Source organism: Pagrus major, chromosome 5 (assembly GCF_040436345.1).
Source record: "Pagrus major chromosome 5, Pma_NU_1.0".
NCBI classification, from domain to species: Eukaryota; Metazoa; Chordata; class Actinopteri; order Spariformes; family Sparidae; genus Pagrus; species Pagrus major.
This window is the reverse complement of record NC_133219.1, coordinates 15,036,624-15,053,173: the sequence shown is the minus strand read 5'-3', so window position 1 is coordinate 15,053,173 and position 16,550 is coordinate 15,036,624. Positions and strand designations below refer to the sequence as shown.

The following is a 16,550-nucleotide window of genomic DNA, read 5'->3' as shown; positions in this document are numbered from 1 at the left end:
TGGTATTCGTGCTGGGCACTGACAGACAGAGCCAGAGTACCGAACAAAACCAAGCTTTTTCTGTCTCCATCCTGCTCTTGTTCAGCATTTAGAGGAAAAGCATTATAAAACACAGGAGGTGTTTGATGGGCCAAAACATCCCCCTAAATGCATGAAGAGATATTTGTCCCGAGTACAAAGGAAGCTGTTATAACACAAGGTCTGGTTTGGTTTCGAGATGTGACAGATACAGAAAAACAATGATGTTGAATAACAGCACTTGATGAAGGAAAGTTTATAGTGTTGATTACATGTAGGGCTGCGTCATATTTTTAGCTTCGTGACATATGTTATAAATCGCGATCATTTGAGAGCTCCTCAAAAGCAAACCTTTGGTATGATGCCCTTTTTTTCTGTGAAGGATAGCAAGCGTTCTGGAAATGATCTCTTCTTTTTATATGCACCATGTTTTCACATTATATATGTTGTAAAAAATGCCTGTTGGTGCTACTCTTATTCAGTACTGCTTGTTTTGAGTGCAAAGCAAATACTTTGAAAATTATGAGAAGAGAAGCCAACACCTTTGGCTAGCAAGGTGCCTGAGCATTACTCAGTCTCAAAACAGCAATTTCTATATCAAGGTTTTGTTTTGTCATTTTGTCTACTGATCTAAGTGATGCGTTCACTCCCGTCTGTCTGTCAGTGTCAGATTACTCTCTTGAAGGCACAGAAGCAAGTGAATTCAGAAAACAAATCAATGGTGTCACTTAATCTTGACCTGTACTGTAACACATTACATGTATTATAAAACCACCAGAAGCATAAATAATTCTGTCAGCAGGGAAAGATCGGAACATGTCATTAACCACGCAGTTGCCTCTGAAAATATCCCGGGTCGAAGCAAAGAATGTACAATTCACACTGCTTAAAATGCATGTACACCCCATAGAATGACTATTGTGCACCATTTTAATTATAATTTTTCCAAATAATTAAGGTTTCCCACTGTGTATTTCTATGGCAACTGACAACAAGTCTCTCAGCATGAGGTGAGTGATTGTTTTAAGAGCAGGTGGCACTCAGCTACCCCCATAATGGAGGCCAGAATGTGCGGGAGTGATGTGTGCGGTCTATGGGTTACATGGCGGGGCGGGTAAAAGGTTAACGTGAATATTGATATTAAAGCGGCGCTGCTTCATCATGTCTGTGTCAGCGAGTGAAACGCTCCTTAAAGGTCATCCCTGTTCTCCTCTCTCTCCCTACAGAGTTCCACTCACTCGCTGTCAGGCCGTGGCTACTCGGTAAGTGGCATTTTCATGCTTCATAGCTTTACGGCAGAATTACAATCTCCAACGACCCGCTTTATGGCCCCGGCGCTCGACATTTTAATTATGTTAAATAGAGTAATGGAGAAATCATGATATTAGGAACATTAATTCTGGCTGACTGACTGATTAAATTGCGGGAAGGTGTCCTGCGCTACCTTGGCGAAAAGAGCCTCGTTTTATTGGCATCGATCAGCGCCGCTCGCCGGTGCTGCAATTTGGCTGTCAGAGTTTTATGTCTTCCTCTAGTGACTGTCAGTGGAGGATCCTTTTGCTCACACATATGACAATATGCCTAAAAGCCTTGTAAAGGCCTCTGTATCTGTGCCATAAATGCAATTTCTCATCACCGCAGAAACACACGTACATTTACACCTTCATTTAGATCCAGCGCAGTTAAAACATGATTTGTTGTAAGCAACCAACTATATGTTAGTAGGAGTCATCGAGATGTTTTTTGTCAAAGAACATGTAGAGTGTTGTTCAAGGTAAATGTGTCAGAGAGGAATATTTAGTGATGCCTTGGAAAACGCCAACCCAATCCTTTCAAACATACGCAAGCTCTCAAATTGTCAAAGCAGGACTATTTTTATCCCTTGAAAGCATCTGTTGCCTTGCCCCAGTGTGTTTTCGTACCGTAAATTTGTGCTCCTCCCGTCCCATTGTTTCAATGATGTGTCTAGTCTCTGGGTAATAGAGACAGCGGTCGTTCTTTATGTCCTTTGCTTAAAGGGGAACTCATGAGAGGAACATTCTTTAAAGTGTGCTACTTTTAGCTGATGAGTGGCATATGGCAGTTCTTATTGCAGCTTGGAAGCAATCATCCCAACAAACAAAACAACTATAAATGGTTTGTCATCGTTAATCTGCCTCAAAGGACTGCAGTTAAAGCACTGAACAAAGCTTAACTTCAAAAGACCTTGATCTCTGTGCGATATATTTTTTTTTTATTTTGTTTTAATAGAACATGTCACATTCCTATTCCCCAGCGGCCGCATACTCACAGATGGATGAAAACAAACAAGACCTTCCAAAAAAGCTTGTGGAGCCCTTTGGCTTGAGCTGTCAGTTTGAGTCGGCAGGGAATGAGGCCTTCTCTTCATCTGAAAGGAGGAAGATTCAGAGAGAGAGGGCAGAGATGGAGGTGGAGGGGGCTCGGTGATGCTAGTGTGGGGGCGGGGGGCATTGTTCAAGCAAAGAAAAGTCCAGTAACGAGGGCAGGAAGTTTTACGTTGTCTGCCTCCCCTCTCTGGCTATCCGACAGTGCTATCTGCAGCGCTTTTAGCCTCTAGGCACCTCCTGGGTGCTGAGCTCTGACTCTCAATCTGCTCTGCTGCCGGGCCCGCTTGATTTCTGGGGTCTCCTTATCTGTAAGTGCTTCAGGCTTTACAGTATGATGGTTTCAAAGGGGGGGGGACATGGGGTGTGGGGTCGGGGGGCTTCAGGGAACTGCCAGGCAGAGGCTGAGTGGGTATGGGAGGAGGAGCAGGACGAGGAGAAGGCCAGGGGCTGGATAATGCGCTATGGCTGGAGGTAGAGAGGCTATGTATGTGGGTGGAGGGCTTTTTATGAGGTGGGGAGGGGTTGTGGGAGGGTCAGCGAGGCGGGCACAGAGGCGTGGGCAGCGCCACCGGCCACCAATAGCATGGACAGGGCTATCTGCGGGTCGGCCCCTGGCACTGATCGCCATCTACTGCTCTGCCTCTCCACAAACACTCAGATAATCAAGCTGGTGGATGGGGGCTGGTTATCTGTCACAAGGCACTAAGTGGTAAAAAAAAGGCAATCTCTCCTGACAGTTAGTTTTCTTCTCCTATGGGAGATAACGCCTCTTCTTGTTTATGCTTCCATATGCCTCTCGTCTTGTGTTGCCTGCCAGGCTTAAACGGCCTTATTTGAATGGTTTACACGAGAATGTAAAGAAAGTTCAGAGCCAGACTCACTGTGTGTTTTGGATAAAGCCCAGCACACTTTAGACTGTGTTATAACAATTAAGCTGTTAAATACTGAATGTATTATCTGCTGATTTTATTCATCTAAATGTGTTTCTGCACATATCGTACATAATCTGCACACGTTCTGCAGAAATATGACATCCCTCCTCTTTAGTCTATTGGACCTTCATTTTCTTCATTTTTTTCTATGTTAATAAAAACAGCTAATATTTAATTCCCGAGTGACAGTTGCAAAGTTGCTAACAGAATGCTAATTCAATTCAAAGTTTCCAGTATTGATAGTGCTTAGTTATATCTAGTGCACTGCAAGAACCAGTTTCTTCAGCCTTGTGCTAATATTTGTTAAAATTAAGCTTCTCATGGCTTCTGCAAATGAAAAAAAAACATGAAAGTTGTTTTTTTTTTTTTCAGAATTTGTGCTAAAAATGCTGGTCATTGATTTATTGTTGCTAAACTGGATGATGGAGCACGAAAATCCTTAACATTCTCCATATACAGCACATACAGTCATAGCAAACTCATTTCAGTGTTTACATAGAGTAGGCTGATTACTTTTCCTGTGTCGATACTGGCTGACAAATGCAAGAAAATTCTTTATAGAAAAAGAGGCATAGAATTAATTCAGGTTAAGGGTTCAATCGATTAAACAACTGACATACTGATGATCTATTCCACAATAAATATATAAGGAATACTAGAACCATATAATGGTACAACCATACCAGAAGTGATAAGAAGTGACTTGCTGATCTGAGTGATTTAACTGAAATGCCACTACAAGAAAAGCTATTAGGAATTTGATTTGAGCTTATACTGCAGAGCAGGCAGGACAACAACCAACGTACAAATAAAACCATTATATACATAAAACAAGCACACATAATATACATAAAAATACACATCAAAATGGTGAGCTCAAAACAAAATATACCTTGAAGTGTTATATTTTGTAATTCCATGCCAATATCTATCCTCTGTCGTATAAAACTGAATTTACCTAGCAGGATTAACGACTTATTTGAGATTAACATAAAGTGACTTATACATGTAAATATGATGTATTTCTCCATGTGTTGACATCGCTAGATGTGAAATCCCGTCCTCCCACCCACCCTTCCTTCTCCATTCAGGAGTGAGGGCTAATCTCTGGACCGTTGAGTCCAGCAGCGATATGTAGCAGCAGGACTGAGACTCGCTATCTCGCTCTCTGTGGAAGACTGGAAATGGAATTGTTTATCAGGCCGACTCTCTCCTGTCTGCTTTGTGCAGGCTTCATTATAGCCTCTGCTATGTTTGGGAGACAATATCTGTCCCTTGTTTCCTGCGCTGCTACCTGCTTGTTGTTCCACTGGAGATGGGCCTGGGCTCTGGCGATTTATCATCCTCTCTGAGGGGCTCCTTGATAAAGAACCCAACATCCCCCTCTGTGCCTGGGAGATACGGGCTGCAAGAGACTGGGAAAATGTCAAAGAATCTCAGTGCAGCTATCTGCCCATCCTGTCGCTACTCTTGGGCTGGATATACTGTATAGAGGAGGAGACGTTTTAGCAAAGCAAAAAGGACACACCTCTCTTTTTTTTCAGATGGAGTGATTGAGCTTTGGTCTCCCACCCCCCATCTTTCAAAACCGCCCCAAGGCCAAGCTCCGGCTCATGTTTTCACGCACGATAAAAGCATAGGGCTTTGTCTGTGACAGTATAATCTGACTAGTCTGTTTTTTGAGGGTTTATCTCTGCGATGTCAGGGAGTAAAACCTTAGCCAGAGTGTTTGGGTTGAGCGAGAGTGCTCGGAGCTCTCAGACACACCCATTCTTTATTTCCCTGCTCGGGTTGTCATAATCATATTTAACGCTAAATGAGTCTACACTCTAAACAGAGCAGTCTCAGAGTCATTTGTGCATTCTTAAACAGCCTTGTTTTAATTGATTTGGCATTCACGACCTCCGCATTGTGGCAAATACACTTCCCTGTCTCAGTGACGAGGCTTTTACAAGATCTTTATCGAATACAAGGATTATGTCACTTAATTATAATAGAAGCCATTAAAAGCTTCACGCTTTATTTAACAAAACGACACAGATTCACTGGATTAAATGCTAAACACAGACTGAAAGGAAATTGAGTGTAAATTATATTTTATACATGGAATCATTTTTGCTGAATATTTTTTTGGTCACTACACCACTGTGGGCATATAGAGCTTTAACAGGAAGCTTCTTCCCCTACAGTAAGAAACCCTGATCTGCCTCTTTGTTAGCATCTCTTTGCCCCTCTCTCTCTCTGTGTTTTCACTCTGTCTGCCTCTCTCTGTCTCTTGTGTTCTGCTTACTTTTCAGTGGGGTGTGCAGGTGTCTTCATACCACCGGCTCTGCACATGGTGAAAATTAGTGAAGAAAACCAAGAGCCCAGCAGGACTGGGCTGGGGCCCTGACATTGTCCTGGCCTTGGGGTGGGGCGCTGCCTGTCAGGGGCCTCTCTATGAGGGCTGTCCGCCTTGAAAAACCTATTTGTTTATCCCCGTGTGCGGTCCGGCCTCAGATCCTGGGCCCTGCTGCTCTCTGCGCTCCAGGGACCTGGGCTGTTGCCGCTGGCAACAGATAAAAATTGCTGTTAACCACAGCAGGGCCCACAACACATCAATCAACGGTTGTGCAGATAAAGGCTGCAGGCTTCTGGGGCCCCGGCTGAATGGCACGGTTGAAAATCCTTTTCCAGTGGCTGAGCACACACAGCTCTGGCGGTAGAGGCATGCTATCATTCAGAGTTTTCGGAGGGAAACTTCATTTTCAGCAACGCAGCTCAGGTTTTGTTCTAATGGAGGTGCATTAGAACGGCACCAACACAAAGGGGACTCTGGGAGAGGTCATTTAAATAAAAAGGCGACACTGTGAATTAGTGTTGACCGGGCCTCAGAAAAACCAGCCCCAGCATAGTTCACTTGTTCTAAATGAACTCTTAATTGCTTTTGCCACTTGGCTTTGCTCTTAAGGCTGCTTAAAAGCTGGGACGTTCAGCTTCACCGCATTCCACATACCCCGTTTGTTAGGACTGAATTGAGCTCAACGATTGGAAACGGCTAGGAGGTATACTCCAAAAGCCCAAATTGGCATTAGTACGAAATATTTTTTCATCAGAGGTTTCTTCTAACCTTTTTCAATCTCGTTCCAGCACTCTTAAAGCAAATGTATGGTGATGACTTTGGTGCCTGGTAATGAAAAAGAACAATTCTGATCTTTTCTTATATTAAATCCAGTTAATGTATTCCCAGACGAAGCTCTATGCTATCACCCATGTTGGAGTAAGTCCAAATGAAACACAGCCTCTCATGGGTAAAAGCATTAGTTTTATCCCCTTAAGCCCAGCCTTGATAATCATCACTCTTAGTTTGTCCTGGATGCACTGTCCCCTAACTCACATTTGCCCCACTTTAAACAAATAGCCCTATAATGTAACAATCAAATAATGCTCCCAGGATTTGTTTACTGCAGGCTTTCTCCCCATTAAGTTTCACGGACACTGTAGACAAATAAAGTGGTAATTCCACTTTATCATATGTTACATATACCACAATCAAGCGGCAATTACATGCTCCTTCCATTTGTAAGAGCTCCCAATGCCGACGTGGATGTTTTAATGAGGGCTGTAATGAACGCTCAGGGTGTTTGGCAAGTCTCCGAGATGTTGCTGGGGCTTTTATGGCTCCCCATTATAACGTACAATTTGCATCAGCAAATTACAATGCTCCATATCATTATCCCGCACCAAGGCCCGATCATAAATTAGAGCTCCAATTACAAACATCTATCTGGGAACGGGGAATGAATATGATGGCAGCTCACCAGAAGCAGGAAGGAGGGAGTGAGAGCCTCCTGTGGATTGCGGGATGAGACTTCCATAGAGGTGTCATATTCTCATAAACCTCCCTTATGGGGAATTGATGCTTCCAAAAGAAGTCGACCGTTTTTGGGGGAAAGAACGTCTGCTCGTTCTGTTTTGGCAGTTCCATATGTCATATTTCACGGCGCGCTGCACATTGAACTTTTTGGTGTTTTAATCGCTTTCCTTCTGCTAAACACAACACCCACTGACTTCGGCGGCTGACTGTTTCACACTTCTCATTCAAAGCTATGTTGTAAGCCTGTCCATTCAGCTGTGCAGAGGCAAGGCCTCATCTATTGTGTCTCAATTCTAACCCAGCTATGTCTCTGTCTCTTCCAATCTCCCTCTGTCTGACTCTCTCTCTCCCTCTCTCATTCAGCTTGATTATACACTGGAGGGAACATAATAAATCATAGAGATTTATCATGCTGCAGCTTATTAATTCAGCGCCACAAGTGTAATATTAGTCTGTGTCATTTAAAGAAGCAGGCGTTGCAGCATTGCCAATGTCCCCAAAGGGATCTAGAGGAAGCCATTTAGTTTGGGCTGAACCTAATGAAAAAAGGAGCATATTTTGGGAGACTTTTCATTTCCCAACACATGTCTTGGTTGTTCTTCACTCCTTCTTCCTCAAAACACACTTTACCTTCTCTGACTGATATGGAGATTCAGTGCCTGCCCTTCTCTTGAGCACTAACAGTTGTTGTCGGGGAAACAAACAGCGGCATACCTGTGATGGCTGTGTTGCCTGTAATCCGCGACCTGTGACCAAATCTCGCATGGAGAGGTAGAACAAAAGGCATATGCCAACAGATCGCTTCAGGCAGTCACCAAGCAGAAACCACCTCTACTGATGAGACAAAAGGCCTGCGGGTCTCCCGCAAACCCACAAGAGCTCCCCGGCGCCGCACAAACAAAGCCTGAAATTAAGAGGAGCCAGAGGCAGGCCCATTTCTACAGCAAAGCTAAAGTGTTCCTTCTTCATGGCCTCGGTGGATTTTCAGTATGGGATTGTAATAGGGCAGAGAAACGAAGCGGCGCTTTACCATTTTCAGTCACAGATTTTGAGATAGCAGGTTTCGCATCCTTTTTTTTCTCTCTCTCTTCTCGTTTCCGGCTCTCGACATTCACACCTCCCACCACACTTTCTGGGCTAATTTTAAAGGTACTAAAACCTCCTCTTGTAGCCTTTAGATGGTTTCACATGATGTTTAATTCATATTTTGTTTTGCATTTTAACCTTGCATATCTGTAGGATCAAACGCATCCATCTGTGCTTTTTGGCTACAAAAGCCAGAGCATGCACGATGACTGCAAGCCCTTGTTTGAGTTTGAGAGGTCATGAGATGAAGAGACTTTATTCCATATTCACAAACACCCCCTGGCAATTATTCCTCCTATCTTTAATGTTTCTATGAATCTATTAGGGTGAAAGCCCCCACCCACCTCTCCAACTCTAACCGCATAAGTACCTTTTCCAAAACCTGTACAAAAAAGTTTGACTAAGTAGGTCATGTTCTGCCACTCGTCTTCTAATCACTCAACGAAAAGAACACGATTTCCCTCCGTCGGAGCCCCTGAGCCTTGCTCCTGGGATTTCAGTGAGCAACATACACTCATTTGATTTTCTGGCATATGTTTTCTCCTTTTCCTTTCTCTCTCTACACCCCTCTTTTTACTTCCCTTACCTTCTATCTGACAGTACACAAGCAACACCTACCCTGCCTCCAACTTTACCACACACACACACACGCACCACAACCCCTTTTCCACCCCCCCCATGTCTCTCTCTCTCGCTGTCTCTCTGTCTCTCTCAGTGGAGAAGGTGTCTGACAGTAACAGCAGGTAAGGTATAAGATTACAGGAGAAGCAGGGGCAATTATACCTCCAGCTGATGCTGGTGTGTTTATGAGGAGAGTAACTGTTAATGACAGTGTTGTGGTTTCTCCAGAGGCCAGAGCACAGCTTAGGGAAACCTGCTGTTTTTGTCAGCCTAGCTTCCTGCTATGTTGTTGTAGATGAGTTTTTTTCCGTCCGCCTATGTGATTTTTGTTTCTATCTGATTTCTTTTCTCTCTCCTTTGCCTCGCTGACACTTAGAGCCTTTAGTTTGGGCTGCCGTGCCCCTGTGTTGCCCTGCCTGTGCTGTGGTTTTGACTCTAAAGCAAACAGAGGCACCAGGCAGGTACAAGCTACCACTTGGGTGTTGACTGCATTGCAAAAATATTGGTAAAAACACATACACAGGCCGGTGTTTGCAACTGCCGGTATCTCACCGTGGTTTTTGCTTGCCTTGCCACTTCCCCCCTACGTGCCTTCACACACGGCAGGCAGATCGCAGCGATTGGAGTGGAGTTTGTGTTTAGATAACGGAGCTTAATCATAATTGCATGGGCTTTCTGGTGTCTAGCAGTGGCTCTCCCAGTAGCTGTTCCTGGCCAAAAGCAAGAGATTTCACCAGTCCTTGGAGATATAGTGGAAATAAATAATACATGTTTTTAACAGCACAACGATATGTTTATACCTCTGCAAATTCCACTTACTCTAAATTGAAAGCAAAACTGAGAAAAAAAAAGAAATTGGCTTGTGTATCAAACAGATCAGCATTCTTTGCAGCTGTACATGTTACAACATCTTTGTATTAATCTATTATACCTTTAAATGTGTTGAGCAGTCCTACCTCACAGTTGTTACTTGCCACTCATGACCATATGTAAATCCTTATGCACTTCTGTCTGTGCCAGATGGTGCTAAGACACTATTTGTCTTTTGTTTCCTCTGAGGCTGCACCTGTTGGGGCTGCATCTACCTTTCTGTATCCTCTGACATATGTTTGCCAAAGTTGGACCTGTACTCTATTTGTGAAAATATAATTACAGTAGTCTCTCTTTACCGTTGTTCAGATCTTACAGAGGCTGTTGATCAAAGTGCTTTTGAGGAATACTGCACGTTAGAGCTGCATAATTAATCGCAAAATATTCAAAATCGCAATATGACTAAGTGCAATATCCAAATAACAAGAATGTAATTATTTCATAAAGGTAAAATGTGTCACAAAACAGTGTTTTAATGAAATGTTGTAGTGCTGCAGAGATGCTCTGGCCTACAAATCTTGTTCTCCAGATGTGATAAAATATGTTTGTTTGGCAGAGACCGGGAGAAATGCCTCGTCATTATGATTTTACTAGTTTTTCAACGACAATGAAAATTGTAATGTAAAATGAATCATCATAATCATAATAATCATGAATTATATCGCAATTGCAACATCTGTCAAAATAATCACAATAGCACTTTTTAACCATATCTTGCAGCCCTACTGTACGTATGTATTCATTATCTTCACTGTCACAGCCACATGCAGTTGTTTCACATGATTCACTTCTTGGTTTTTCTTGTGGCTGCTGTGTTGATCAACAATACGAAACGCCCCGTGAACACATTAGAATTTTAGTCGGCGTTGTGGCTGTCTTGGCTTAGCTGTGACCCTCTCACTGTCTGGTGAAGTTTCATAGTTTTGGCAGTCTTCAAAATGAAGGTTATTTTCCTGTTTCACTCATTGAAAGTCGTTTTGGATAGAAGACTCAGCAAAATGCCAGGAAATGTAAATGAATGCCAGACTCACCCTCCAGTCTTCTACCCGCGACAATCCACACTCCAGACCCCATCCACTGTGCCCTCAGTGTGTGGCTGGCCTTGGCCCCGATCACGCCGGGGCACATGGGAGATTAACTGGGGCCGGCTTACTCACTCAGCAGGTTCCCCGACTCCCCTCCACTCATCCCGGCCCAATCTGCCAGCTAGCCTCCTGCTCCACCGAGCCATGGCAGCAGGGCACCACAAGCCTGGCCCGCCTTCATTACGCCTGCCAGATGGGCTGAGAATTAGATTCGAACTCCCACCATGGAGGGAGGGAGTGGAGAGAGATTGAGGAGGGAGGAAGGGAGAGAGGTGGCAGAGGAGAAGGAGGAGGAGGGAGGAAATGTGTTGGGGGGGGGGAGAAAGTAATGGTTTTTGTTTTCATTTATGTTGCAAGTTATTACATTTTAATGTAACACCCCTGGGACCTGGCAGCATTAAATGCCTGTTCTTGAATAATCGACACTAACTGCAAGCAAATGCTAGGGAGAAATGAAATTAGCGAGCGCAGCAATTTGGCACAGTGATTATCGGCTCCTTGGAGGCACTTCCTGATGATTTAAGAATGCTAACATTTAAGCAAGTCAGATCTCATTACTCTTCAAGGTTAAATCGAGCTGTGTCGGAGGGGAGGCAGATGCTTGATTGGAAATAGTGCTTCCTTGTCTCTCTGTGTCTCTCTTCATCTCACTTTGTTTATGCCGATGTTCCTCACTTTTGCGGCAGCTCTCTGCAAGCGGGAAAGACTCTGGGCTGAAATCTGTCAGACCCTGATGACACCTCTGGGCAGCTCTTAATTAGATCAGCAATACTGGGTTTCCAAGGTATAATTTCTCCTTCGCCAAGGATCATCGCTTGTGCCATGAGCACTGCTATGCTAACTGCCTCTGCCTCTCTCTGAATCTCTATGTACCACACATTCCCTCTCACACAGATGTGAGGCTGGGCCCTTGGATGAACAAAAGAAAATAGGGACCTTTTTGAATCCACACCAAATGGGGAAGTGTTTATTACTTTTCAGACTGATCCACAGTTGTTCCTTTATACTGTATTTTTCTCTGCTATTCTCCCTCGTTCTATGTAGGTAGAAACCATTTTCAAAGCAATTTCAGCCCTGGCATCTACTGGTCCACTGTTTACCTCAGCCAGCAATACACATCTGTTCCCCACACAAACTTGATCCAATTAGGTGACACCAGACAATGGCTTACTCCTCCCTAAGCCCAGCACAGTGCCAGGGGTCCAGAACAATACGGAAGTGTTTTTTTCTTCCATTACGGGGCGTCAGATCCTTTTAAAGGTGTTTACCCGCCGTCGATGTGTCAGCCCCCGTTTCCAAAAGGGGGCTCAGCTGGGGAAGTGATGGGCGATGAGGATAATGATGCGAGTGGGAGCAGTGTGGTGGATGCAGATGCACTTTACCGTGCTGCGTGTGATAAATCCTTCTCTCCGCTGCACTGCACCCCGCAAAGTTGAGGGACAGATGGGTTGGACTTTTATCTGCGCTTTCTAAATGCAGGAGAAATCAAAACATTTTTCACCGAGGCGATGAGATTTATTTAAAGCAAAGCAGGAGCAACAAAGCTACTTTGGGGAATACGTCTATTAGTTTTTCCAAGCTGTTGTTTTCTCATGCAGGGGGGAAAATCATTGCAAGTCAAATGTAATCATCCCGCCGTTGGGTTACGCTCCGTCTCGAATAATAATAATATTAGGTTGGGTCCCTGGCATTGCCTACATCAGGCTTGTAATTTAAATTTCTGAGACACAAGTAAGAAGGCTGATGTTAATCACAACCAATCACTGATGTTATCGCTGTTGTTTTTTTCCTTGTTTATAACAGCTTTATCTTTTGGCACATCTTGAAATTTGGCAGCCTGAATTCATTATCTGCAGTGTTTCATGTAGTCAACAAACATGGTGTCTGTAATGTGGGATTCTGCTTCCTCCTACTTACATGCTGTGTGCACTGTACCGCATCTGATGTCTCTACATCACATTTTGTCTTTGTTGTGGCCAAAAGGATTTCTGGATTTTAACAGGGTTACCCAAGGAATGAGGAAAAAGCCTCTAAATTGTAACCAGGCATTTCCACATGAAACATTCACGCTTAAGTATGATTAGCAGAGATTAAGGTGGGTTTGTTTTGCCTCTTAGAAGGCCCCGTGACAATTTGGAAATGGATTGAGAGCAGCTTTTGCAAGCACAGCCTCCTTAATCCAGTGCCATGAGTTCTCACCCACCTTTGCTGAATTATTTACGTTAAAGTTCTCACGTCAGCTTTGGAGCCAAGGGCCTAGTGGGACTATGTGTTAAACTGCCTTAACCTCAAAGCACAGGAAGCATGAAAAAATAATATGTTTAATATTTCCAAGACTTTTAATGGAACATGTTATGCGGAGAAAGAGTGTTGTCAGTGCCACTTGAGGAGCTATTCTGTGGGTATTAGTAGACAGGAAATAATGTGTTGCATTAAGTTGAGAGAGACTGTGCCTATTGTAATGGGAGCACTAGCTTGTACATTTCCTATTTCCAAGACTGACAGAATAGACAGAGTGCTGCGATCAAATAGTGGTCCATTCTCCCAGCCAGTGATGTGAATCCATCTCCTCCGTCCAAGCCATTCTGCTATCATGTATCCCATTTCCATATCGTCTCCCTATCATGTATATGAGATGGAGCCCTCCCATGTGCTGGATGATGTGATCCCCAGATAGATTCATTCATACATAATGATAAAAGATGGGTTTGGACAGGGCTACTTATTTGACAATCATTGAAGTGCCACTGTGATGGATGGCGAGGAGGACCTCCTCCCCTCTCCCCTCCCACCCTATAACCACGGCTCCCTCTTCTGATCCCCCCTTATTCATTCTCCCCGGCCTAGCTCAAGGTCTCGCCTCACTTTAAAAGAGAAATATCAAATTGAATTAAAATTGCTCGCTCACCCAAAACAGAGGCCCGTGTGCCTTAAAAATCACACATCTGTTCCCACAATTCGTTGTTGCAAAGTCAATTCCTCTCTCTCTCTCTCTCTCCCTGACTCTCTCTGGGCGCGTGGTAATGTGAATTATTCATGCCAGCGGGGCCACGGCGTGCTTCATCATGTTAAAGTGCCCATGACATTACTGATGGAGCCACCGACGCCCCCGCGCTGCTAGCTATGCTAATGCATTTGGAAGGAGGAAAGAAAAGAGTTTGCAGCACCTCCAGGGATCAGGAGGACAAGAACAGATCACCTATTAGAAATTAGTATGTGAAAGTTGAAGTCGCAAACGATCCCTAACCTTAAAATCATTTGAATGAGGAAACCAAATATTGTTTCAAATCAATCACAATGAATATTATGACGATACATGGCAGTTTGAGTCTGGATGGGGATCTCTCTCTCTCTCTCCCTCATTTCCTGTCGTCTCTCTGCTGTCCCTTTCTAACATTAACCTAGACATAAAATGCCCAGGAGATGAACAATGAACAATAGAGATGTCACAAAACACAATTCAACTTCAATCTGATGACAAAAAGCAAATAATGTTTGCGTTGGTCATTGAATGTTTGGTCTACAACAGTTTTTTATTAAAGCTGCTGTAAGCATGTTGTCCTTTTAGCTCACTTCCTGTTTTGCAGTTAGCACTCCCCTCCCTCCTCTCTATGTCACCATATGAACGTGCAGCTGTAATCACCAGACATAGCAGCAAACAGGAGGGTCCTGCTCTCTGTGTGTTTATGACAGGACTGCCTTTTTATGTAGTTCTCTGTCCTGATTAGATAAAGTGGGCAGGGATACCAGAAAATGTGTTTTCTCTTTATTGCATGAGCAGGGGGAGGAGATACATGGTTTACTGACCAAACACTCTATAACAGTGATTACTGTTGGAATACAGAGTTTTGTTCTGTTTCAATTACTCAACATTGCTCAACAAGGACATAAAATTATCCATGCACTGCAAAATCTGAAGATATAACCAAGTGAATATATTTATATTTGGATTCAAAATGTAGTTGATAATTCAGTACTTTCTAAGAAAGATCATTTGACTTGATTCAATTAAATATCACTTGCTTTGTCTTGATAAGCAACTTTGTCTTTATTTGAGTTATTTTTAAGTAGGTACAAGAAAAATGCCTGTATGCAGGTTGTTGTTGCTGTAACTTTAACACTTTATCTCTTGGTTACATGTCATATCAATGGTCTTCTAAGTGACGGATGCAGTGAGCTGCAATGGGTTTAGAGAACTTCTGTCACAATCTGCAGGATTTGTCTGTTGGGGATGTTTTCTAGCTGCACAGCATATGATTTTCTAAAAAATCTTTTACACTAATAAATAAACTCACAGAGGTTGAACAGGTTTCACTCATTCTTTCTGCCACCCACATTTTTACCAGCTCATGCTGAGATCCAAAGTTTTTGATCACAACCCCACTTCTCAGATGGATTACCTCTCTGCTCACTGAGAGAGTGCATCTCAGTAGGACCCAGGGGATTACTTTGTGTTAGCGTGCATCCATGCTGGGAGCTCGTGCTGTATTTATCGGAACCCTGAAACTCAATAAGCTTGCTAAAATTGTAAGTGCAGAGAATTAACTTTGATGGTGATATTGAATGTAGTTTAGCTTTGGGAAGAATAGACTTGCACTGAATGGTGGTGCAGTACACATAATGTGGGTCCACAGGGAGGGGCCATCTTTCAGCCCCATTTTTTGTCCTTCAGGTGTATGTATTCATGGCTAAGAAAGGTCTGATTGATAGGGATTTCTAAGCCAGCTGACTATCACATCTCACATTTCTCCTCCATATCTGCTCAGCAGATTCATGCAAATGGAGGCCTCTTCCAAAATGTTATTTCTCAACGTTGTAAATCAATCTTGCAATGAGCCAGTACATTCTGGCAAAGGTTTTACACAAAGAAAGCGAGCACAGAAGAGGGAGGACGCAAAGAGAAAAGGTTGAACATTGTATGAAATATTTCCACTGTCAGTTTGTGTTAAACCGGCCTCCGATGTGCTCTTTGTGAAGCTTTTCTCGCCTTTTCAGAAACCGCCCGCGCGTCTGTAAAGGTGCTGGGCGAGATGAGCACAACTGATACTGTGGTTCCCACACGCTTTGCCTTCTGAAATTTCACAACCGATAGCGGTTACTGACAGCGGGGGCCTGATAAAATCTCACCTGATTAGAAAAAAAAGAGAGTGAGAGGCAGTGAGAAAGAGTTGAGGCAAGGCGGGTAAAAACTAGGAGAGATAGCGGGCCCCATCCGATCTTTGAGGTTGTGTCTAGGTTTCAGTTGACACATCTCCGGCTGGCCCCGAGTGCACCACGCTCTCCACAAATGAGTGGGTTGAGTAAAAACTGACGCATTACAAACCACACTGGCATTGCTTTGTCTTTTGATTGCAAATTTGTGACAGAGATTCTTCAGGGCTGTTTGCGACTTTTTCCCTTTCAGATTCATTCAGAGCAAACCAGGTCAACACTTAGTGATCTTATCTAGCTATTACCTTATTCAGCCAGTTTTAGGCAAACACGCACATGCACATAAATTACATTTTGTCTTCTATGGTTAATCATTGAGAACCATCACAAACGTCAGCTCAACAGTTGTATCTTCCATTTGACTTCTTGGTGGTGGATCACAAGGCAACACAAAGGTCAGCTATGTGCAACGATGGAGAGGAGCGGGTACTCCAGGGGCCGAAAGATGAGCCTGGCCCCACGTAGGCAGCCAAGTTGCATGGCTCCTGGGAGCTGCTCTGCTGAAACTCAGAGATGCTATCAC

At 43.7% G+C, this 16,550-nt stretch overlaps 1 protein-coding gene across 9 annotated transcripts in view; it reads left to right on the top strand.

The window, feature by feature from the left end:
- Window positions 1-16,550, top strand: part of fbrsl1 (fibrosin-like 1) — a 286,306-nt gene that overhangs the window by 132,541 nt on the left and 137,215 nt on the right. For 8 of the 9 annotated variants that reach the window (XM_073465901.1, XM_073465900.1, XM_073465905.1 and 5 more), the window contains exon 4: window positions 1,245-1,280. The exons of the other annotated variant lie outside the window; for it this stretch is intronic. In XM_073465901.1, the coding sequence (XP_073322002.1) occupies window positions 1,245-1,280 (36 nt within the window). The remainder of the gene's footprint in view (window positions 1-1,244; window positions 1,281-16,550) is intronic. 9 annotated transcript variants of the gene reach the window in all.